Genomic DNA, 26,947 nt, shown 5'->3' on the forward strand with positions numbered 1-26,947 from the left:
ATTTGGCATTTTTTTTGTAAATCAGCCCTTGGTATCACATGAAATAAAGTGGAAACTCAGCAGTAAATAACTGCAGGTTTATAGCTCCAAGGAAATTCACTGGCGCCTAGTTACATTTAACACTGGTGCCATACAGATATTCAGCACATGTACTGATCACAATAAAATGTTATAATCTATGGAGTGGCTTTCCCCATTATTGACTTTTAGAAACAATAACAATACACAAACATTACAATTAAAGCCAATGGAAAGTAAAAGAAATTTCATATATGAATCATATTAACAACAAAAGTTTCAATTACTTGTGTCACAAGCTTTTTCTATAATACACAGGAATAAGGGCTAGCAAGACCCACAAATCTTGATCTGTATGTCTGCAACACACATTTGTCAATGATCAGGATTTCAGTAAGTCTAATAAAATGCAAACACCATTTTTAGGAAAGCAAATGCCACTATGGCCACACGTAGCTGAAATCCACATTAAAGCAAATGTAGAATCAGGTACTGTACATTGCTTTGGTTTTTTTCTTTACATGAATGGATTGCGGCTAGGATGCAAGTGGTGCAGTTCCTTCCGCTCGGTTTCTGCACCCAGTACCGGCCCCCAGTGAGAGAAAGCCCCCTCCCCTCTGTGACGTGAGTCTATTCATTCTAAGGAAGCGGCATCGAAGAGGGGAGATTGTCACACTGGGGGCCATCCAGGCTGTACCCAGTGCTTTGTGCCAGGCTGCTTGGTAATACACCATCAGCGTGCATGGGAACTGGATGACGATTTAAAAAAAGGACCACGCCACCAGCACCCCCGTACCGATCCATTCATGTACATAACCCAAAGATTTTCTTCTGCAGATTTAGGTGTGAATTATGCAAATTTTAAAAATTGGGAATGTATTAAAGGGACTTTCAAGGCAAAGGTAAAACTTTCATGTGCAGTTCATACCACCTCTCTTGCTTCCCTTTAGAATATCTTTCCCCTGCTGTGTTCCCATTCTGCTAGCTTCAGGTTGACGTTCTCTTTTCCCCCAGAAAAACAAAACCCTATGGATAAGTACTATAACTTGGAAAGATTATTTGTCAAATCAGGCAGATATCACCCTGTGTAATAGGGCCAGCGGTTAGACGAATGAGCAAATGATGAGTCTTTGGCTGATTGTTCAATTCTAATCTGTTAATAAAACAACCCACTGACGGACACACATCTCTCTGTGTAATAGGGGATGGGCAGCCATTGACTGATTAAACCAAAGGGCCGAACAAACATTTCAGCCACTGCTTGTGCAGCCCTGGCTTCACAATCAGTGAGCCATGTAGATGCTTGTTTACAGCCTGGTTTGCGTCATGTAATACCCCCTTAACGCCAAAAGGGGTCCATCCCAGACACTCCACCCCTGTAACTAGCAGCTTTCTCTAGAATGGGGGTGCTGCTCAGCTATTTTCTTAAAACCAGCTCCTACTGCCACAGCCAGGCAAGATGGTCAAAGTTAGGATCGAGGGCACATGAATAAACCTGCCATAGTATTACACTTTTTTTCCAACTAATTTAAATCTATTCATTACGTTACCTCTACGCGGACTCTCATGATTGAAAAGAATACCATTGACTGCAAACAAATTGTAGGCTTCTCGGAAATTCACCACAATCCAGTAGGCATAGAGTTTGGCAGCTCCTGTAAAACATGAAATATAAACATATCATTTAGATTATCCTACCACATTAAATCTACCTCAGCAAACAAATCTATGCAGAAGTGTCCAGCTTCATGTTGTAGACACCTCTCCTTATATATGATAATATCACCATACACAAGTCGACCAATGGAGTCTGTACAACAGTACATAAAGGTTGTAGAGCTCTCTACTAAGAAGCAGCAAAGGCTCCAGTGCACTGCCATGCAGGCTCAGTACCATGTACGCAAACCCTCAATCCCCTTACTCACTAGCTTGGGCATGACTGAAAATTACAGCTGTTGCTACTGGGTGGGGAAATCTTAAGAAAAATGTCATATGTCAGTTATATAAAGTATATATATAGGAATAGTGCTACTCCCACACACACCTTATCCGGAAAAGTTACAAGAATCACCAGATACACTCTGTAGTGTTTACTCACCATAGGGAGACCGAGGGTAAAACGGAGTAGTCTCCTTCTGTGGGATTTCCTGTACTTTTCCGTACAATTCACTGGTTGAGGCTTGATAAAACTTCACTGTTTCAATAAGGCCACAGGTTTTAACGGCATCAAGAAGACGTAAAGTGCCAACACCATCCACATCTGCTGTGTACTCTGCCAGATCAAAGGAGATCTAAAAACAAACAAATTTAAGGTATAAAATTTGAGCAATAAAGTGGATACAAATTTTATTTTTCATACATGTGGAATACAGACAGGGGGAATACACGCTTAAGGCACACTAAAAGTAAGGGTAAGTCATTCTACAGCAGGCTTAGAATAAGTAGTGCAGCCCCTCTGTGTAGGGATCATACGAGATCGACCTCCCCCTTCTCCCTCTGTATCTAGCAGGCAAGAGATTGACCCTTTACATGCCACGGTCAGATGATGACAGTGACATGTAAAGAGTATACAGCACTGTACTTACCTATGGACATCCAGATGATGCTGTCTCCATAGCCTATGGGTCTCCATGGTAGCTGGGGGGCCTTGTGAAGCCCCCAGGGCTGCAATGAATGCCTGAGTACCCGGCTGTGGTACATTACCTGTCAGCATAACACTGACAGGCTGAATACACTGCACTAGATGACTAGTACAGTGTATTACAGTAGTGAAGTAATGACATATAAAAAAAAAAAACATTAAATAAAATGTAATACCCAACCCTAACCCCCCATAAAATAAATACTTTTTCTCTTATGCGTCTTCTAAATAAAACATATAAAAATACACACATTTAGTATATTCACATCCTACGTCCTGAACAATAACATAAATGAATTTTTTATCCCACACAGTGATTGCTGCTGCTGCTGCAAAAAATATTGATATAGGATTGCTGTATTTTGTTAATCTGTCACCCAGAAAATGGTCTGTACCAAAATGGTACAAATAAAAAGTAAAACTTTTCCCGCATAAAATAGGCTCTAATATGGCGATGGAAAAATAGAAAGGTTACACTGCTTGGGAGGCAACCGTGAAAAAATGAAAAACATGACTTGCACATTAAGTCCCGGAATGTATGCTGTTGGAAGGGGTTAAAAATGGATTGAAAAAAGGATGGTAAAAACAGATGCTGCTGTATGCCATACCGCAAATCTGTTTCCCATTGACATACATTATATTAAAAAAAAAAAGGACTGAAACAGATGAAGATGAACGAAATCCAAATTTGGTCAGGTGTATTGATGATTTTAAAAAAAAATTGTTAGGTTACTAAGCATAAGGTTGTTGTAAGTGGTAAGAAATATATAGTTTTTTTTCTATTAATTTTCCCCTACTTCAATTTCCAGAGTCCAACAGTATTATAGATGTTATAGTTGTGGCAATATAACAAACACAAAAAGTTCACAGCAGCAAAGATGCACAAAATAATATAGGTGGGTTCACGTCTCACCAACCGGGGCCCCAGATGGTCATGAAACCAAAAGAAAGACGAAGACAACACTTCCAAGAAGATTCCACATTTTAATATCACACCAGATGCGCAACCTTTTCGGCTGTTATAGCCTTTTTCAAGCAGCGATACAACACACAATACAAGCTCATTATACATAAAAAGGTAAATATAAATTAAATAGTGACATTCCAATAAAAAAAAAAAATCATGCAACAAATCACACGTGTAAATGCAAAATTAGTGACAAGTGATAAAATAGGAGAACCTTCATTAAATCCAATATATGAATCCGTGGTCCATACCCGACCTAAGAGCATATCAGCAATGTCAAAATGACAACACAGTCAGCGTGGCCAGGGTGCCAATCTCCCATTTCACCATGAAACAACAGTGCACAGGGGTCCGCAAATGGAATACATAGCCCATCCCTGAGTCCTCAATGTATACCAACACTAGCCTGGTCCGCCTAAAAAAAAATCTATTACTATGGCATAAACCCTAAAGTGGACAATACGTACAAAGATAAGGGTATAAAGACTTAATTTGGTAGCTTAGATATATACAGTAACACGACTAGTGCTGTAATAAATAAAGCCCCTCTAGCATAAATAGGCATAAAAAAGAATAGCATTATTCGGTTTCTCCGGTTATCAGGTAACTAAGATCGCTTTTTTCCCTCAAACAACATGGCATCTTGGTAAGCATAGGGTAAATGACATCCATCCTGTGGGTGCCAGCCGCACAGCACACGCGCTGACTCTGTCTGAGGCTTTCAGGTGACCCAGAGCGGTCACGTGACACGACTGTGCGATGCTGTTGTGTGACGTCACTTTGGAGAGAGAGCGTTTCCCTGCCTGCTGATTCCCTATACCTGTCAGATGAATGTATAGCCAAATGGGTTCATTTGTTTATGTTTTTAGTGTGATGGGGTTTACTCCTGTGTTCATTGGATCTTATTTAGGGTTGAGGCTGTAAGTTATGTAATCGTACACTATTGCTGCACAATCGGATTCATATATCAGATATATCTGGTGTGATATTAAAACACAGAATCTTGGAAGTGTTGTCTTACTTTTGGTAATATAATAAAGATATTACACTCACCCATCCCCCTGGCAGCACAGTATTACCAGCTCACTGTCACCCTCCAGTCTCCCATATATCCCAGTTTTTGTGTCATCACAACCTGACAGGAAATACCCATTTAGCCAGTCAGTAACTGCAGAAGTGTCCCGTCACTGACTGGCTGAGTGGGCATTTCTGAACTTGGTTGTGATGTCACAGGAGCGGGAGCTACAGGAGATCAGCAGGGCACAGGGGGCAGTTGTGCTGCAGGGCACAGAAATGGGTAAGTATAATTTCTTTATTATACATAACCTCTTTATTATTGACTGCATATAAAGAAGTTTTTAAGCCTGTGCAGTTCTATTACACTAATGCAATGATGAAAAAAAATTTTTTTTTCAGAAGAATATTTTTGCAAACAGAATTATGCAGTTTTTGCAAAGCAGTTGACCCCCTACTAACCAGGTGCAAAAGTTAATCATGTTTGATATTTTGCGCACGTGAGAAAAAGGGTTTTTGCAAGGTAAATCTCACACAAAAAATACCCTGCAATAAAAGAAGGCACATAAAAAAATAGCAGTTGTTAGACTGAATGATACATTTTCCCTATGTCTTTCTCCTGACCTTTTTGCATCTAAGCCTGTAACCCTGACAAGGGGAATTCCTCTACATCTAGAGGAAAGAAAGTTTCACCAAGATCCCACAGGATGGCTGTCATCTTCAGCTGAAACAGGGTATGTCATGTACCTGACTTCTCCAGCTGAAGCGTCATGTTCCCGGCTGAGTGATTGCCAGCCCAGCCAATCAGTGACTGGGGCGGGACAATGCACCAGTTACTGACTGGATAAGCAGGCGATCGCTCAGCAGGGCCCTGAAGTCGGGTACATGACATACCTGGTTTCCAGCTGAAGATGACAGCCGTCTGAAGTGAACGGGACCTGGGAGTGGCACATTGGCGGCCCGAGGACGGGTGAGTGCACTTGTTTATTATTTTCCTGCCCCCACCAACCTGCCTGCAGTTTTTGTACTTCTATGAGACTTCTCCTTTTAATCCTATATTTCACAACATACTACACATGAAATAAAAACACTTTACAGAAACAGGGTTTATTTCTAAATATCTACATGAGCTATAAATGCAAACAAACAGAAAATTCTAGCTATACAGGAAAACGAAAAGTTGAAAAGTTTAAGGGATTTATTAAAATGAAAGGACTGATAAACGGCTGGAAATGGTTTACGTAATGAATTATGCTGTCCTCTTACAGCTTGTAAGTGACAACGCTAGCTGGGAAAAACGAGGACTAGTGGGAGGGTACTTGCTTACTGGAGGACATGAATAAGAGAGATGTAAGAGATAGCCAATTCATTTTTCCTTATTTGTGCCATGGGAATCTTAGACTAAGAATAAATGTGGGAGGAAAGAGGTTTTTTTCCTGTTCTCCATATCCACAAGAAGAACACGCTTACATGAAAATGTCTCTGTAGCATTTTACAATGTTAAACTGCAATTTACAATAAAGAAAAACTGTATATTTTCCCAAGAAAATAAAATCTAGACCTAAGTCCAACAACACTAAGAAACAGAGATTACTATGGTAACCGCTGATGCTAGTCGTGGGGAGTAGGAAACCACTAATTGTAGGGCTGCTGAAACAATGAAAGTCACAAAGTTAATCACAAGTTCCAGGGCAAAATTATTTTTGACATGAAAATTCCATTTGTTTTATAGCCTGGACTCTGCACAGGGAATGGTGTTTGTGTCATACTTTAGGGGCGCTGAGCCAGTTTTATTCTTTACAGAATGGCTGGGGAAGTGATTAATGCAAAAGAAATAGGGATGACTCTTTTCATCAACTCGGAATTGAGTTTCCATTGATCTTGGTGACAGCTAACAGACACAAAGGCAGTTCCCTCTTCAGTCCTGTAATGCCATCTTCATTGCAAACAGGAGTACTGCACTGCAACGTTGTTGTTGGCACAGCAGCCAAGTGTTCTCTCAAAGTGTCATTTAGTATGAAATAGTGAAGCTCTGCTGGGGTCACCTATTAAGAAGCATTGCTTAACAAGCACAGACCTTGCAAAAATGAAGAAGAATTTGTCAACATAATTCCTACCTTATTTTATAGTCTAAAAGGTGAACACATTTTTTCGTATTACAATAACTAAAATAAATGGGTGGAATAAGGTAACATTACAATGGTATAAACCATAGCAAGGGTTATTAACTTCCACCTTATCCTAATAAGCTTGTAGCATAAAGCAACATTGGTAAAGTCAGATGTGCACCACATACTGTACATATATTTAAAGGAGTACAAATGTGCTGTTGTTGGTAAAGTCACTTGCATCACTGTATTGTTTTTCTCCCCATTGATCTAATCACTTCCTGGTTGTCATTTGAAACTGGACTCTGCCATTGCTATGCAATACTGTACACACTTTCCCAAAATCCCCCTTACTCCTAGGCTCAGTGGAGACCATCTACCAGTATTGCCTGGAGATTACAGCTGAACTGAACATGCTTGCCTCAGGTTATCAAAACAATCAAGGCACATGAGGAATTAGTAGATCTATATATCTCAAACAATATAAATTCAGAAATGCTTGTATATTTAAAATATATTTAATTTTACATAATGCATCGGTTTAGACTTCGGGCCCTCAGGCTCAAGGATGTAACTGGGCGTCTTTTTTTGCAGTGCATTGCAGCTCAAGGACGTATAGTTACGTTCTGGGTTTAAACAGGTGCAGAAGCTGGCGCATGTCTGCGGCGGGTCCTGGCTGTAAGTGATAGCCAGGCACCAACCACATCTGCCAAGACCTAGGCCAAGCCCAGATTGCGGCAGTTAACCCTCTGATCGCAGCACCGGTAGTGCAGAATAGAGGGAGAATTGTCCCACAATTATCACAATCACACAGCCCGATGGTTGCTATGACAGCAGGAGGCTTCCCTGAGGCCTCCTGTGTCATAGCTACGATGGCTGATCAGGCTCAGCCCGAAGGTTGTTTAAGTACTGTCCTAAGTAATTCCTACCTTCTTTTTACTTAGTAAAGATCCCACTATCCGTCTATATAGCACTGCAGCTTTGGGACTTTGTGTTGCTGTGGAACTGCAGCTGTGGGTTCAGGCTCATGTAATGCTAAATATGTATATTTGGATCCCATCTTAGGGAATTCCCCTAACTACCAGCACAGACAGTCATACTGCTATGTGATCTGTAATGTATTCCTGGCTGTCATGTCTTCTCTGTCCACTCCACTGTATTCTTTACTAGATGTGCTGATGTTACTTTTATAGTGAAACACCACCATACTGCATGTCTGCTATGGATAAACTTAAAATGTAACTATAAATTATGATTCAATTAGTTAGGCTACGTTCACACAGAGCAAAAGGGGCGGATTACGCGAGGAAATATTTCCGCCTGAAATCAACTGACGCTTAATTCCGAGCAGAATGTAAGCAGAATGTAAGCAGAATCCCTGCGTATTCCACTAGGAAAGTGTTCAGCTCGCAATCAGCTCGACAAATTCAGCGCGGAATACTCGAGGAATCCGCACTGAATCCGCATGCATTCAGCGCAGAAATTCAGCGAGTATTTGGCGAGTAAACTAGCCTATACCAGAATATATACTAGAATCCTCCTCCCCCCTTTTTTCCCCATTTCAGCACTGATTCAGCGCTTAATTTCGGCTTGTATTCCGCGCTGAATACGCGCATATTCTGCGCTGAAACAGAAAATCAGAGCCCCATTGATTTGTATAGGATTCCGCTAGCGGAAGAATGAACTTGTTCATTCTTCTGGCGGAAAGCGGATTAGTTCAGTGCGGAAATTCCACCGTGTAAACTGCAGAGCAGAATTTCCATTCAACACAATGGAAATTAGCTCTGCACCTATTTTAACGGCTGAAATTTCAGCGCTGATTCAGCGCAGAAATTCAGCTGCTTTTGTTCTGTGTGAACGAGCCCTTATGTGCAAAGTCATACTCTATTTGACTCATTTTATGCAGTAGTGAATATCTAGTTCCATATCTAGTTTTATAAGGGATTAAGGCTGGGATCACACTGCATTTTTGCAATTTTTAATCCGTTTTATGCAAAAAAAAAAGTAAGAAAAAATGGATGCAATGGTGTGCATGACTTTTGATCCGTTTTTCCATTGACTTACATTATTTTAAAAAAAAATGATTAAAAAAGGATCAAAATGAGAGATAAGCGAACCTCGAGCATGCTCGAGTTCATCTGAACCCGAACGTTCGGTATTTGATTAGCCGGGGCTGCTGAAGTTGGATAAAGCTCTAAGGTTGTCTGGAAAACATGGATACAGCCAATGACTATATCCATGATTTCCACATAGCCTTAGGGCTTTATCCAACTTCAGCACCCACCGCTAATCAAATGCCGAACGTTTGGGTTCAGATGGACTCGAGCATGCTCGAGGTTCGCTCATCTCTAATCAAAATGCATTTTTTTAGCGTACACAAAAACATGGTCAACCACATTCAAGGAATTCCTTAGGGTGGGACTTAAAGGGGTACTCCAGCGAGGGGGGCCTAGGGAAAAGACGTCCTTCACCTCCCCGGTTCCAGTGGCGGGTCCCGCATTGCGGCGCTCCGGTGCTCCCGGCCGCTTTCGGGTGTCTGACACGGGCCCGAGACATGACGTCTCAGGGCCGCTCAGCTACTCAGTGAAGGAGGCGGGATCTGAGCGGACTTGAAACGTATCCCGCCTCCTTCACTGAGTGGCTGAGCGGACCTGAGATGTCACACTTCGGGCCCGCGTCAGACAACCGGAAGCGGCCGGGAACCGGGCCCCGGAGCGCCGTGATGCGGGACCCGCTGCTAGAACCGGGGAGGTGAGTGGACATCTTTTCCCTAGGCCACCTCCTCCCTCCTCCGGTCCCAGCACAAAAGTGCCCCCCTGCTGGAGTACCCCTTTAAACAACAGCATATGGATACCACTTTTTGATCATGAGCTCAAGAAGGCAGTTACACCACTGAGAAAGATAATTGCATCAATGAACTACTAACATATATTCAGATTGCCTATAAGAAGGGAAGATCCACGTGGGCCCGCCATAACCCTGACGAAGACAACTGCATCCAGTTGTTGAAGGGTGTTGGTGAATTGTGGCCGATACGAGGATCACTGATTCCCGGGAAATCTGAATTGTACGTGGTAAATTCCCAGGCAGCATTAATGTAGAATCCACCTATCATACAGCAATGAACACCTTCTAGATACACGCATCCCGGATTGTAAGTCGATTCTTCCCATCATAGTGAACAGGTAGTGCATCTTTGCATTTTACCATTATTGCACCACATTGACAATATTAAAAATCGGTGGATATTGCTGACTCTACGCCACTAGCCAGTGCAAGCACTGGATACAGGACTTCCATTATATGTTTCATCTCTAGACATTACTTAAATAAAAGCAGGGGTCAAATAGTTATAGTGCATAACACAAGAATGAGATAGAAGGAAGACAATTTTGCTAAAAGGTAGTGATTACCTTTTGATTAGCACATCATAAAGAGCTGTCAGATTATCACATTGTTCTAGAAAGTTAGCAACACACTATCAAGAACAAACCGCCAGTATTGCTATGGTGGGAATACTGATTGTGGTGATATCACTAGTCATATTAACTTTTGCAGGACTAATAAAGCTTACAAGCACAGAGGGAGTGGACTGGAAATAAAATTGTCATGCATTAGGATCTCTTGGACTAAATGACAGACATGGATTTGCTCCATTCATGTTTAAGGCTAGGTTCACACTGCTTTTTTGCTGTCTGTTTAACCTTTGAGTTCTATGAAATTAACGGGTGCAAAAATGGATGGTAAAAACACTTCAGGATCCATTGACTTACTTTATAACACAAATCAAAACAGATGCATTTATTTTTTAGTATACACAAAAATGTGGTTGACCAAGTTTTTCTGTATGTTAAAATTAAACATTTAATAACAGATCTGTTAAATGGACAGCAAAAATGCAGTGTGAACCTAGACAATATGTAATATATTTTAAGCATAGGTATGTTGTATAAGATCACTACGGGCATTTAAACATGATGGGTGGACTTACTTAGAAGGCCTTGACAAACCGTAACAGCAAGTGATACGGCCGTAGTTTGGGGATCCAGCCCCTCTGACTATTACTGGCTGACTATTCAACAAACAGTTTACATCAACTATCCATGTTTCCGGCACGTGATAGGTAATGTAAAAACTGTTTAGACAAAGTCTGTACAGACATTGCTAACGAAGTCCCTGCAGCCCATGCTAAAAGATAACAGGGCGTTGCAATAAGCCCAGTAAACGGATCTAGCAGATCGGCACTCGTTTAGAGCATTGATAGGGTCGCCATCTGCCCAAGTAAAAGAACCCTTAGTTCCCATAGCCCAACGGTTGTTGTATCCTGACATTGCTAGACATGTTCCCATGGCATCTCCTTTACGCAAAAAATGTCCGTCTTTTGATAATAATAACACTGTATGTGCAATATATGTCTTATCACACTCTGGTCACAAAACGTATGGACACAAGAATACAATAAAAAAACTTGGGCAGACTGGACAAAGTAATAAAATAAATTATTAGAAACCAATAAACAACATTAAAAGGTGCAAAATGTTTAAACAAAACCACATAATTACATATAACCTAAAAAAGAAATGCTTACTTTATGGTCACTCTGTGTATTTCTACCATAAATCACAGTGATTCTTGGTTCAGTTTAATAACACATTCATTATGTAGGCTGGAAAATAAATAAGGGTCCCACTTAGAAAAGGCGCAGTGAAGGTCTCAGGATTTCAGGCATGAACTATTTGCTGTCCTAATGTAGGAGTGAAATGCTTAAAAAAGTGATAAATTAAGCAGATAATGTTTGGCTAGTTGCAAAGCATCTTGCAGAGATCATCAATCCAGCGCTGTGCCCTCTGTACACTACTCCCAGGCAGTCTCAACCAAATGGAATTTTTCTCCATGCTAAGCAATGAAGTGCTGGACTGTCACTCCACTGTGAATCATGTGCCCACCCAGCTTCTACAACTTCTCCCACTGCACACATAAATGTGAAAATATGGATGATAAAGCCTTGACAATGGCAATCTCAAATAAATAATGGGGATGCAAGGCAGCTTGTGTCAAACTGCTTTTTGGTACAGTCAAGGACAAAATATGAGGTAATAAGAAATGACAAAGAATTAGTATTGTGACTAATTTAAATCAAAGACTATTCATGTATACAGCACAAGATCACATCTCCTCAGGAGAACACATATCTATAGGTGAAACCAACCCATTTACTAACAAGGGTACCCTGCCATTCTTCCTTGTGGTTGCTAGCACACAAGACAGGTTGTGTTATCTAGCTAAAGCCAGAAGTGGATCCAGCAGGAAGGTAAAGACACTTGCTTGTCATCTGACTCCTGTCTTTCAACATGTTGAATGATAATTTGTCACCTGCCACACATCTCTCTGTGTAATAGGAGATGCACAACTGATGGCCGGTCTGATCGGTTAATATGCCCTTATGAAAACCATTGTGTCCCTTTGTGTCCCCTACATGGAAATAACTTGAATCAATAGGGAACCTTTAGCTCTCCAGCTTTTGCACAGCTACAAATCCCATAATGCCTGAATAGCCAAAGTTTCCTGGGCCCAGGCAGGATGGTAATTGTAGTTGGAGGGCCATAGGTTCCCTAACACTGACCTAGATGTTGTGGTCAATGTGACTGTAGCAAGTAAGTTGTTAAACACATAAAGGGGTGGCCTCTCTGTTACCTTATCACACCTCCCCAATAAGACCATAGGGTAACAAGCAGTTAAAATGACAGCTGGTGTTTAGTGAAGGAGCATAGTACAACTTGTAAAAGGCAGGGTGTACTAGGAGAGAGGGGAGCGGGGGGGGGAACAGAAAAAACGGCACCAACTGACCTCTCCCTGTTACTCTTCAGCACTGGATCATCGCTGTGGGAAACCCGACGCACTCTGCGATCACAAGCAGAGCTGACGATATGACCCAGCTGATTGTCTGGTCACTAAGTCAGTTACTAAAAAAACCAAAAAGAAAAAACTAAAAAGAAACAAAAAACGTTTTTCTCGGCCGTCATTCGAATCCCCCCGCCCCCTAAAATAAAATAAAACTTGGTATCACCATGTCCATAACAGTCGGATCTATTACAATAGCATTTAAAATGCCTAAAAATAAATAGAAAGGAAAAATATCTAATGAATATGAAGAGTTGCTAATTACAAAAAGAACAAGCTTTTACATAGACTAATTGAAAGTAACTGTAAAAATGTATAGGTGTAAAAATATAGGAATGCAAAGCATATTTGTAAAGAAAAAAATAAATAAAATCATAAAAATAAATAAAAACAACAGCACTAAAAACTGAAAAACTACTGTATTTTCTGGCATATAAGGCGACTGAATGTATAAGACGACCCCTGACTCTTAAGAAGATTGTTAGGGGTTCGCCTTATATGCCGGAAAATATTAACCCCTGCCTGACCGCAGTTAAATCACCTGGGGCCAGTTACCGGCATCCGCGTGTCTCCTGTCCCGTTCCCGATGCAGGCAGTGTAATGTACACTGCCTGCGTCGGTGATCCCCGTAGCTCTCCGGGCAGCACAGCGTCTCATCGGAGAAGTTTGGAGACTCTCGGTTGCTGAGAGAGCTTCATTAAAATGACAGAGGCTTCAGGAACTTCCGGTGGCTCTGTCATTCTTCCGAAGCTCTCCCAGCAGCTGAGCGTCTCTGAGCTTCTCTAAAGAGACACTCGGCTGCCCTTGAGAGCTACGAGGATCTCCAGCGCATGTACATTACACTGCCTGCGTCGGGAACGGGACAAGAGATGCGTGGATGCCGGCAAAGGCCCAAGGTGAGTTAATGTTTTTTTTTTTTTTTTTATAGTGGTCACCCTATACGGTGGGGATGTGGCCGTTTTGGAGCCCCCCACCACACACACACACACACTGTATGGGCGACCATACCTGGCGTATAATAAGACCCCCGACTTCTGAGAAGATTTTTCAGGGTTAAAAAGTCGCCTTATACGCCGGAAAATACAGTATTGCCACAAAATGAGGTTAACATGTTGTTATATTAGTTGTCTGGGGAGCAGGAGATGGCTGAAGCCATCTGCTCTTTCCCCGATGCTTACTTTGTCAGGCTAAGTGGGGCTAGGTTGTGATCATGGTGGGCAGATGAAATTACGCATACTCACAATGTCAAGTAGCTGCACTTTCTCTTTGACATTGTGCAGCTATTAGACATCACATGCGGGCATGATCGCAACTTAGCACCCCGTTTCGAGGGGTTGGTGGGTGCAGGAATTGGTGGTGTTTAATGTCGGTGAGCAGAAGGCTTTAGCAAATACATTCATTTAGCACAATTGCCTTTTTCTCCTGATAAGCTGCTCTTTCCCTATTATTAGGGAAGGCGAGGTTCCCTAACCCTGCTCTATATGGAGTAAAGGCTCAGCACATAACTAGAGAAAATGGAGATGTAATCCTGCCCCGTGCATGGGGGTCTGGCAGTCCCACATTGTCCTATATACTGTGGGATTGTCCTCTATACTGTCGGATTGTAGCTCCACTACTATTACCGCCAATATTATACTACAGTTTCTACTACCCCCAATATAATACTACTGCCATCAATATACCATACCAGTATACAGCTCCACTACTTCTACCCCCAATCTAATACTACTACTGCCCCCTAAATTTTATACCAGTATACAGCTCCACTACTACATTAAGTGTTCCTGTCATTGAAACATGTCAAAATAGTGTTCACACCTGTACCGATTGGAAGAACAAGGGCGGAGAAGACCCAGACCGATCAAAACTTTTGACATGTCTCAATGACACGTGAAAAGTCTTTTATGATGACAGGTACACTTATAACACATTTATTTAAAAAAAAATAAGAGGAACATAAATTTTATCATTGTAATAGTACAGACATATTTTTATGTTTTTTTAAATTTGTTATTAAGTATCGAAATGGTATCGAGTATGGAAATAAAAAAAGTTCATATTGGTATCCAACTAGAAATTCTGGTATTGTGACATCACTATTATACATACACTTGATGTCTATATATCTTTATTATAGATATTTATACACCAGCCATACCACTGTTTTTAGAGCAGGGAAGTGGTCTGTAACCTAGAATATGAGCTGTCAACAATTAGAGAAAAAGAGCACAATATCAGGAGAAGGAGACAAGTGTGGTAAATGAATATATTTGCAAAAATATAATGACTTGACAAGTCCTAAAAGTAAACCTATATTAGTTGAGATGGGACTAGCCCTTTAAGGACAAATGTAATGCAAAAACTAGTAGGAAACAAAAACAAGAAGGTTCCATGTAATTTATTTCTCTTAAGCGTAACAGCTATACTTGCTTTTGAGGTGGATAGTTATCAGCCTGACACAATACATAACAACAATGCTTCAGGTCCTGTTTAACATACCACCTGCTTTCCAAAAATAAATTGGAGACTGCTAAAAATACAGTACACCTCAGCGTTCCATAATAGACCCAGGCTAGTTCCGTGATGTCACACAAGAAGGGAGCATCTCTTAATAGAAGCAAACACCTTTTTTTGGCAACGCAAAACGGGATCAACTCATTAAGAGATGTGTGGGAGGACGAACAGCAATTTACACAAATGGTTTTATTTCTAAAGGTGCTGTGCCTTTATACACATTACGAATTAATACACTCTTTAGTTTTCTATTCATGCAGGGAAAATTGGTTTAGGAAATAACTAAAGGGTTTTTCCTCATTAAAAATTTGTGAGCACATGTTGTTGGCGGGGCAATCAATTCCTAGGGGTCAAAAGGTCCTGTAAAGTAGTTTTTGTTTGTTAAGGTGTGTATCCTAATATCCACATTAAAAATATATTTATTAGAACAGCTATATGATTGAATAGTACACTATTCGAGGTATTCGACTGCAGTCGAATATTCGAGCCAAAACGCAGTAAAAATTCTATTGGTCCTCCCACATCCCCTGGCGCTTTTTTTTCCAGCCAATAAACATGCAGGGGGGAGGGACAGGCACTAGGAATAGGCAGAACTTTAAAAAAAAAACTGTGATTGGCTGGCTAAACCATGTGACCTCCTGAATAAAAGAATAGTGATTTGAGATTCATATCACTTGCTGTTTGGAGCTAGAGAGGGACAGACTGTAAAGCAGGGAGAGGAAGGTATTAGGTGAAGTTAGGTAGGAAGGGACCCCCAAAAGCCCTTGTTAGGCCTAAAACTATAGAAAAAGAGAGATTTACAAGCTGTTATGGCACAGGCAGTGTGTATACAGCTGTATACAGTGTGTGTGTGTGTGTGTGATAATAGCTGTTATCTTGCTACTACAGATTTACGCAGTGTGTGTCCAGGGGAGGTGTTGATCAGCCTTTTATTTCTATTGTTGTAAAAACAATTCTGTATCCGGTATACGGCTGTATACAGTGTGTTTGGGAAAATATAGCTGTTATCTTGCTACTACAGATTTGCACAATGTGCGTCCAGTGAAGGTGTTGACCAGCCCTTTATTTCTATTGTTGTAAAAACAATTCTATATCCGGTATACGGCTGTATACAGTGTGTGGGATAATATAGCGGTTATCTCGCCTCTACTGATTTGTGCAGTGTGTGTCCAGGGAAGGTGCTGACCAGACCTTTATTTCTATTGTTGTAAAAACAATTCTATATCCGGTAAATGGCTGTATACTGTGTGTGTGGGATAAATTAAAAACTACCTGGTACAGCTAATTTGTATTAAAAAAAAGGAAAAAAGTTAAACGGCTACTACAATGCGTAGGACAAAGCAAAGAGGACAGGGACGCGGAAATGCTGCTGGGATTTCAAGCCGCAGTCAAGTGATTGGGGATACAGCGCGTGCTTCAGAGGGACGTCCATCCCTGGCTTTATAGGACAGTTGTCCAGGTGGCGGGGTACACAACTGTCGAGACCCGATCAGCGTGTTACTATGGATGGCGGAGAGTGCTTCCAGTCATTTATCCACTCATTCCAGTCTCGAGGCTAGCCAAGAGTCTGACACTTATGTCTCCAAACCTGTACAATTAGTCCATCATAGTCATCCCACCCTTGCCCACTCCGAGGAGCTCTTTTTGGGTCCTTTTCCCCAATTGGACAGTGTTCAAATAGTTGATGAATCCCAGGAGCTACATTGTCTGAGTATTTTTTCCATTATACAAAGCGGTTATATTGTGTTTGGAGTCTATAGTCGATAGTGGCATAATACTGAGAGTGGATATATATATATATATATATATATATATATATATATATATATATATATATATATGCAATATATACATGTGTGCAATTCACATCACTGGCTGGGCAATATATAACTCTGCAAGCAATTGTATTTCACAAGTGTACTGAATAAACAAAAAACAAACATACGCTATTATTACGCACCACCTAATACATATGCAAGTACCACTAGACCAAAAGGAACACTTCTACTTTACGTTTATGTACCCAGGCATGCTTCCCTTGCTGTCCCATATGCATTCCAGAGGTGTTGGCATCATTTCCTGAGGTTTCATTGTGCACTTGGTGACCTCCTAGTGATCGAATCTTGATTTCCAGGTCCCAAGTATTTTTCTCCCATTGACTGTAATAGGATTCCATATTCGTTTGAATAGTCGAATATCGGGAGCTATTCGAATCGAATATTTCACTATTCACTCATCTCTAATATATATAAGCCAAGCACAAATTTCAGTAGGAGATAAATGTATGATCACTACAGATTGATTCTTGTCATTGCACAGGATCCCAGAGGTCCTGAGTCCCAAGTTTCCAAGCCTGGATGGACTGGCAGTCACATATGAATAGTGCCCCTTAGCTTACTACATCTATGAGACTAATCGATCATTAGTTGGCTGTCTAGTAATACTTCTCTCCAGTACACTACTACATATACTTCTGTTCAAGCCTGTTTTTAGAGTTCACACTACCCTAGGCACTTTGAGTGTTGGTGCTCCTCTCCACTAAACAAAAATTGACCATAATTAACCATGTGGAGGTGGCTAAACATCAAATCTACCTAAATAAATCCCCCTTGCTTCAGTCAGGTTAGCCTTTCAAAAACCCAGGAAAGCTAAGTAACTCATCCACCAGCTAATACTACAGTGATGGCCAAAAGTATTGGCACCCCTGCAATTCTGTCAGATAATTCGCAATTTCTTGCAGAAAATAATTGCAATCACAAATGCTTTAGTAATAATATCTTTATTTATTTTGCTTGCAATGATAAGACACAAAAGACAATAAAAAAAAAAAATCAAATCATTGATCATTTTACCCAAAACTCCAAAATGGGCCGGACAAAAGCCTAAAACTTGGTAGCACAACCTTTAGACAGCAACTGCGAACAACTGCTTCTGGTAACCATCAATGAGTTTCTTACAATGCTCTGCTGGAATTTTAGACCTTTCTTCTTTGGCAAATTGCTCCAGGTCCCTGAGAGTTCGGGCCATTGTCCTGCTGGAAGACCCATAACCTCTGAGGGAGACCCAGTTTTCTCACACTGGGCCCTACATTATGCTGCATTTGTTGGTAGTCTTCAGACTTCATAATGCCATGCACATAGTCAAGCAGTCCAGTGCCAGAGGCAGCAAAGCAACCCCAGAATATCAGGGAACATTCACCATGTTTGACTGTAGGGACTATGGGGGAGATTTATCAAACATGGTGTAAAGTGAAACTGGCTCAGTTGCCCCTAGCAACCAATCAGACTCTTTGGAAAATAAAAGGTGGAATCTGATTGGTTGCTAGGGGCAGCTGAGCCAGTTCCAATTCACACCATGTTTGATAAATCTCCCCCCATGTTCTTTTCTTTGAAGGCCTCTTTTTTTCCCTATAAACTCTATGTTGATGTCCTTTTTCAAAAAGCTCTACTTTTGTCTCATCTGACCAGAGAACATTTTTCCAAAAAGTTTTTGGCTTTCTCAGGTACGTTTTGGCAAACTCCAGCCTGGCTTTTTTTTAAGTCTCTGGGTCAGAAGTGGGGTCTTCCTGGGTATCCTACTATAGAGTCCTCTTTCATTCAGACGGCCACGGATAGTACTGGTTGACATTGTTGCACCCTCGGACTGCAGGGCAGCTAGAACTTGCTTTGATGTTAGTGAAGGTCCTTCAGCCACCATCCGCACAATCTTTCGTTGAAATCTCTCGTCAATTTTCCTTTTCCGTCCACATCTAGGGAGGTTAGCCACAGTGCCATGGGCTTTAAACTTCTTGATGACACTGCACACGGTAGACACAGGAACATTCAGGTCTTTGGAGATAGACTTGTAGCCTTGAGATTGCTCATGCTTACTCATAATTTTGCTTCTCAAGACCTCAGACAGTTCTTTGGTCTTCTTTCTTTTCTCTATGCTCAATGTGGTGCATGCAAAGACACAGGTGTGATTTAGTTGTTGCCACCACCTTTTATGTGCCACAGATAAGTAACAGGTTTCATTAATTACACAAATTAGAGAAGCATCACATCACATTACATGATGGTGTAGAATTATATCCAATTTGGCTTTTTGACAATTCTTTTTGTGGTTTTCCATTGAAGACAAATTAAATGAAGAGATTAATACTAAAGCATTTGTGATTGCAATCATTTTCTGGAAGAAATTGAGTACTATCTGACAGCATTGCAGGGGTGCCAATACTTTTGGACAGCACTGTATGTATATAGTGTGTGTGTATAGCTTCACAGGACTTGAAATCCATCATATATGTCCCATTTGTCTAGACAAGGGATTCTCAAACTTTTTGTACACGGACCTCACCAGGCAATCCATGTTGGTGCTGGGGCCTCACTAACAAACACCCACTAACGCGCATCTCCAAATTCTGTCACATAGTGCACATAATATACCCTAGTAACGCCAAATCAGCACCATAGTGCAGACATAAATAATTCTCTGCCAGCAATAAATCAAACCCATGGTGTGGCAATAAATTTTTTTCTGTCAGAGAAAACACAGAAGCACAGTATAGAAATAAATACTGTTCTACCTGTAGTAAACCAACACTGCAGTGCAGAAATTAATACTGCTCCACACATTAGTTTACCAAGGTAGTAATTAATAATAAAAATCACTGGGTCACTAAATTATCTGGATTAAGGGTGGTATTACACGGGACAATAGGGACCCGATAACAACTGTAAACGAGCGCCGATCTGCTAAATCACGGCTCATTTACTGGGCCTATTACACGGCCCGATAATCGTTTAACAAGGGCTGCAAGGACATAGTTACCGATGCCCTTGCAGCCCTTGCTTAAACATTATACTTTACCTATCCACGCTCCAGGGCTGCTGCTGCGGTCCGCTTCTCCCCGGGTCCCGAGTGCTGTAGCTTCAGAGCGGCCTGTCAGCAGGTGGTCCCGGCCTGCGATTGGCTGAGCGGCCTGTCAGCTGACCGTTCGCTCTGAAGTTAGAGTGCGCGGGACCCAGTGAGAAGTAGAGCGCAGCAGCAGCCCTGGAGCGTGGATAGGTAATAGTCAGTCGCCGGCCACACACCGCTATTACATGTAGCGGTGCGCGGTCGGTACCCGACAATTATAGGTTCTAACCTATATCAACAATCAGACGGTTACAACAATCATCGGCTGATCGTTGTCTTTATTACACGGAGCGATAATCGGCCGAATCGGGCCAATTAGGCCGATTATTGTTTCATGTGATAGTACCCTAACTCTCAAGGTACAGGGAACCTCGCAGGTCATACTGTAGATGTCTGAGGTGACAAGTAGAGATGAGCAAACCGGGCCAAGGTTCGGGTTCTTACTAATCTGAACCATCGCCATTTGAATCCTGCTTTCCAGGCATGACTGGGGGTGTTTCCACCTTCCCCATGGAATGGTAAGACAGCAGGAGTCAAATGCCTATTGTTTGGGTTCGTATGAACCCGAACCTCTGCCCGATTCACTCATCCCTAGTGACAAGGTCTAAACACTGGAGAGGTCATAAAATATATATGGACACAATAAAAATAGGCGCTATTCTGGGAATAAAAGTAAACTGAAAATGAAAGTAATTTCAAAATTAACAGATTTTTGATTTTCCAGTAAAAAAAAAAAAAAAAAAACGCAACAAAAATATTGTGATTAACTTCTTTTGTTAACCCATTTGCTGACAAGTCTTGTACTGAAGGGTGGTGTAAATTAGTCAGATTTACGCTTCATCATCATGAAAAATCTTCCAGTTGCAGAAAGATGATTTATGAGCCCAAGTGTTTTTTTGTTAACTGGGGTTTTCCTTCAGCATTCAAGGTAATAAATCAGAGTGCCACAGTCCATTCCTCCAGTCTGTACAGAAAAATTTTGGTTGTTGCACTCTACATATTTTTGGTGTCCTTTAACCTAAGATTTTTTATTTTGATAAAAATGGTAAAAAGTGATTAGTATGTTCTTTATTTTAGCCTAAGTTATGGAAATGTACATATTAATATAATTTTAAAAGTTTATCTCAATATTTAAAGTTATCTGCCTATGGGATAGGTGATAAATAACTGATCTGTGGGGTCTGACAACTAGGACTCCCACCAATCACAGGAACATAGGTCTCCAATCTCCCCAGGTAAATGCCTTAGTATGTTCAGCTATTACTCCATTTACTCTATGGGCTTTCTGAACATAGGGAATAACTGTACTCTGTTATGTTCAGAAGACCCATGCAGAGTAAATAGAGTGAAGGTTGGACATGTGTGCTTATCTATATTCAGAAATCCCAAAGTGAAAGAACAAAGCAGTAGCATAGCATGCACGCTGCTTTTTTCATTTATTTTGGGATAACAGAACTCTGTTCTTCTGATCAATGGGGGTTGCAATGGTGGGCCACCCACTGATCTGTTAGTGATCACCTATCCCATGTATAGATCTTAACTTTAAATGTTAGGGTAATCCTTTTAATATAACTTTTTACTGTAGGGAAGTAGTTTTGCTGCACTACCATGGATGATCTGTGTGCATATATATAACAGAACTACTAGGTCAATTAGTTGCCAACTTAATTTGACCTGTAGACATTTTATGTAAAGTCGGTGTTGAACAGATGTTGCTGACATCCCTGGAAGCTATAAGGTAGTATATCCTGGTGCTGGAAGCATGATCAGCTTCGTTCATATGAGAATACAGCAGCCTTACTTGTGCCTACATGATCCTTTGTCATTTAAAAAATGACTTTGGGTTTAAATGTTAAACAGCACTGCTAGCTGTCGACTTCAAGTGGCCTCATGCCCTTCCTATGACAGCCCCACAGAGAGGTAACTGTTTTGTATTTCATTACGAAGTTGGAACAAAGAATCTTCAGGAAGACACAAACCTGAGCCAGCAGTTCTGGGCACATTCATAACCACAAGGGTAATAATGCTTCATCAAATGATCCTTCCTTATATAAAAGACATAAGACATGACCCTTCTATCATGCGGTTTGTATGAGTAGATGTATACTTAGGGGGGGAATTTATCAATGGTTGCATCTGGTGTTAGGTGTAAAAAAAAATTTGTGAAGCCCACATGTAAGTGACTGAGAATATAAGAAATTAATAGTGGGCAAAAAATTGGACAAAGTCAGGGGCCAACCAGTGTGCATGGACACCAGTGGCAGATTAACTGTACCATGGGCCTTAGGGCCCTATTCCACCGGACGATTATCGTTCAGATTATCGTTAAATCGTTCAAATTGAAATGTATTGAAATGTATTTAACGATTAACGACCGAACGAGAAATCGTTGATCGCTTCATAAGACCTGGACCTATTTTTATCGTTGCTCGTTCGCAAAACGTTCACATTGAATAAGATGTCGTTCGGTCGATACGAACGCAAAAGCGAAAAAAAAACAATCGCAAATACAATCATAACTAACGATTATTGTTCCATGGAAATGAGTGATCGTTTTCAGGTCTTTCGCAATAGCAGTCGTTTGAGATCGTTGATCGTTAATCGTTAACGATTATGCGAACGATAATCGTCCGGTGGAATAGGGCCCTTAGGCTGTTCACAGAACTTGCCCTCATTGCCCAGCCCTCCCCATTAGCCTCATACAGAAGCTAGCCCTCCCCAATAGTCTCATACAGAAGCCAGCCCTCCCCAATAGTCTCATACAGTAGCCAGCCATCCCCAATAGTCTCATACAGAAGCCAGCCCTCCCCAATAGTCTCCTATAGTAGCCAGCCCTCCCTAATAGTCTCATACAGTAGCCAGCCATCCTCAATAGTCTTATACAGAAGACAACCCTCCCCAATAGTGTCCTATAGTAGCCAGCCCTCCCTAAGTCTCATACAGTAGCCAGCCCTCCCCAATAGTCTCATACAGTATCCAGCCCTGCCCAATAGTCTCATACAGAAGCCAGCCCTGCCCAATAGTCTCATTCAGTAGCCAGCCCTCCCCAATAGTATAATATAGTAGCCAGCCCTCCCCAATAGTCTCATACAGAAGCCAGCCCTGCCCAATAGTCTCATACAGTAGCCAGCCCTGCCCAATAGTCTCATACAGAAGCCAGCCCTGCCCAATAGTATCATATAGTAGCCAGCCCTCCCCAATAGTCTCATACAAAAGTCAGCCCTCCCCAATAGTCTCATACAGTAGCCAGCCCTGCCCAATAGTCTCATACAGTAGCCAGCCCTTCCCAATAGTCTCATACAGTAGCCAGCCCTCCCCAATAGTCTAATACAGTAGCCAGCCCTTCCCAATAGTCTCATACAGTAGCCAGCCCTCCCCAATAGTCTCATACAGTAGCCAGCCCTCCCCAATAGTCTAATACAGTAGCCAGCCCTTCCCAATAGTCTCATACAGTAGCCAGCCCTCCCCAATAGTCTCATACAGTAGCCAGCCCTCCCCAATAGTCTCATACAGTAGCCAGCCCTCCCCAATAGTCTCGTACAGTAGCCAGCCCTCCCCAATAGTCTCATACAGAAGCCAGCCCTCCCCAATAGTCTCATACAGTAGCCAGCCCTCCCCAATAGTCTCATACAGAAGCCAGCCCTCCCCAATAGTCTCATACAGTAGCCAGCCCTCCCCAATAGTCTCATACAAAAGCCAGTCCTCCCCAATAGTCTCGTACAGTAGCCAGCCCTCCCCAATAGTCTCATACAGAAGCCAGTCCTCCCCAATAGTCTCGTACAGTAGCCAGCCCTCCCCAATAGTCTGATACAGAAGCCAGCCCTCCCCAGTAGTCTCATACAGAAGCTAGCCCTCCCCAATAGTCTCATACAGTAGCCAGTACTTCCTAATAGTCTCATACAGTAGCCAGCCCTTCCTAATAGTCTCATACAGTAGCCAGTACTTCCTAATAGTCTCATACAGTAGCCAGCCCTTCCTAATAGTCTCATACAGTAGCCAGCCCTCCTCAATAGTCTCATACAGTAGCCAGCCCTCCTCAATAGTCTCATACAGTAGCCAGCCCTTCCTAATAGTCTCATACAGTAGCCAGCCCTCCTCAATAGTCTCATACAGTAGCCAGTCCTGCCCCAATAGTCTCTTATAAAGTAGCTAATGCTTCACAATAGTCTCATACAGTAGCTAGCCCTCCCCAATAGTCTCATACAGTACCAGCCCTTCCCAATAGTCTCATACAGTAGCCAGCCCTCCTGCAATAGTCTCTTATATAGTAGACTGCCCTCCCCAATAGTCTTGTACAGTAGCCAGCCCCTATAGATTGTAAGCCCTCGCGGGCAGGGTCCTCTTCCCCCGTGTACCAGTCTGTCTTTTGCAGTCACGTAATGTTTTCTGATCTTGTATTGTTCCTGCCTGTTGCCTTTCTATTGTATAGCACTCTGGAATTTATAAATAAATAAATAATAATAACAATAATAATAATAATAATGGGAAACTGTCACCCCTGAATGGCCCATACTTACCCCATCCTGCTGGTCCCACCACGGAGGTACGCCCGCCCGCTTATCTTCTCATATCAGTATGGGGGGCCGTATACAGGGGTATGCAGAGTTTAACATGTCTGATGTACATCTAAGATTTTTTATTTATTTGACTTTAGTGTAGAAAATAGATGTGTCTTGTTGGCCAAAGATATGAGCCATATACTGTATGACGACCTGTAATGCCAGGACAGATCCATTGGTGCAGATTCTGGCAATACCATGTGTACATGAAGCCCACAATGCATACAACAAGTACCCCTGCTGAAACCTTACCATGCCCCTTCTGAAAGATCACCTAAAAATGTCTTAGGCTTGTGTTCAGAGGAAGAGGGGGAAAAATGGCTAAAGCGTGACAAAGCTGTCTGTAGTCATAAGCGTCTTTACCATCATTCTAAAGTTCTTTATTAATACACACAGTGTAAATATGCAGGCTTCATTGCGGAAGTCAGTGTTATTACTGCAAATGTACCAGAATTCTGTTATAATTTGGGCAAAAAGCTGTCTGTCTCAGGGCCCTATTCCACCGGACGATTATCGTTCGCATAATCGTTAACGATTAACGATCTCAAACGACCATTATTGCGAAAGACCTGAAAACGTTCACTCATTTCCATGGAACGATAATCGTTATTTGTGATCGTATTTGCGATCGATTTTTCTTCGCTATTGCGTTCGTATCTACTGCGAACGAACGAACGATGTGTTATTCAATGCGAACGATTTGCAAAAGTTTTGCGAACGAGCAACAATAAAAATAGGTCCAGGTCTTATAAAGCGATCAATGATTTCTCGTTCGGTTGTTAATTGTTAACTGCATTTCAACCTAACAATTATTGTTTAGATTCGAACGATTTAACGATAATCTGAACGATAATCGTCCGGTGGAATAGGGCCCTTACATGACATGTACAACAATTATTTTGTGATTTAGACATAGTTTTCCTACCAAAGACAAGAATGAAGCAGGGCTTTTTAAAAAGACAGAGGCCAAGTAAAAGGCTTTTATTAGTTTATGTCTGGATCCAAGAGAAATGAAGGTAATACCAGGGCTGTGGAGTCGGTAAGCCACAGCTCCGACTCCAACTCCGACTCCTGAATTTTATCAGGACCAACTCAGACTCCCGACTCCGACTCCTGAATTTCATCAGTACCGACTCAGACTCCCGACTCTGACTCCTGCTCCTTCATAAATGGCCGGTCAGATACCAGGGGAGTTATTTATCACACTGGTTCAGCAACTTCTCCCTAATGTCCTACATGATCCTGGGGCGACTACTGAGGGAATGAAGGATCAAGCGATGAGCGAGAAATCATTCATTTTGATCTTTCAACATGTTCTCAAATCGTTGTTGGTCGTTCGCTAAACAAATTCGCAGATCGCTTTGTGTAAACAGTCTTTTTACAGATTCACCCTGGGCTTAAGCGATCTTAAAACAATCAATTTTTCACTTTGTCTAAATGCTGATCGTCATAAAAAAACAAATCATTGCTTCGAAATCGTTAAACGATCCATTGGGCGAATTATCGGCAGATAAGTATTGGCATATTTGTGTTTGGTGGTTTTAACACTTTTATGCTCAGTGGCATGTTATAAAAATTGCAGCACGCTGTTCCTGCTAGAACGCAGGAAAGCTGCTGGCAATTTTTTCTGTCATTTTTGTTTAGGCCAAAAAATGCCATACATGCCCCCCAATGTTTAAAGAGGCACTGTCATAAAAATAAACTTTTGAGTTTGACATATTAGAGAGAGAAAGTTTTATCAGTTGGGTTTGAAGGTTCAGATCCTGACTGATCAGGAGAATGAGCCCTGAAAATCCGCGCCCAGTGTGGTCCTCTGCTGCTAGCTCTGTGAAACGTGAACAGATGGCCACATAATGCAAGTCTATGGAGCTGACACTGACACAGATTGGGGAGAGAACTGTGCGGCAGCGTGGTTGTCTCCCCCTCATTTCTCTGATCAGTCAGGTTCTGAACACTCAGGATACTAAATAAGGGTACAAACCCACACACCGTATATGCAGCGTATTTACTACTGCGATACGCAGCAAATACGCAGCAGATTAGATCTAAATAACTGAACACAGCATCAAATCTAAACCATCACATCTGCTGCATATTTGCTGCGTATACAGTGTGTGGGTTTATACCCTTAGGGTGCCTTCACACAGGATGTATCACAGCTGAAATCTCGCTGTGAGTTTTGCAGGGAGATTCGCTACGATGTAAGGTCCTGGCAGGTCCCTGTGAATACATACTTGCAGCAGTCTGAAAGACCACTGTGAGTATGTAAATCACCTGCCCCGTAACCCCTTAATCGGCTCCTGCTGTATACATCACCTGTCTCCAATCC

General features: G+C 41.7%; 1 protein-coding gene across 2 annotated transcripts in view; it reads right to left on the reverse strand.

Moving 5' to 3' along the window:
• GMDS (GDP-mannose 4,6-dehydratase) overlaps window positions 1-26,947 on the reverse strand; it is a 519,699-nt gene that overhangs the window by 344,367 nt on the left and 148,385 nt on the right. For both annotated transcript variants that reach the window (XM_069960220.1, XM_069960219.1), the window contains exons 6-7: window positions 2,117-2,309; window positions 1,569-1,673 (exon numbers count right to left, since the gene is read on the reverse strand). In XM_069960220.1, the coding sequence (XP_069816321.1) occupies window positions 1,569-1,673; window positions 2,117-2,309 (298 nt within the window). The remainder of the gene's footprint in view (window positions 1-1,568; window positions 1,674-2,116; window positions 2,310-26,947) is intronic.

This window comes from Dendropsophus ebraccatus, chromosome 2, assembly GCF_027789765.1.
Source record: "Dendropsophus ebraccatus isolate aDenEbr1 chromosome 2, aDenEbr1.pat, whole genome shotgun sequence".
Classification (NCBI taxonomy): Eukaryota; Metazoa; Chordata; class Amphibia; order Anura; family Hylidae; genus Dendropsophus; species Dendropsophus ebraccatus.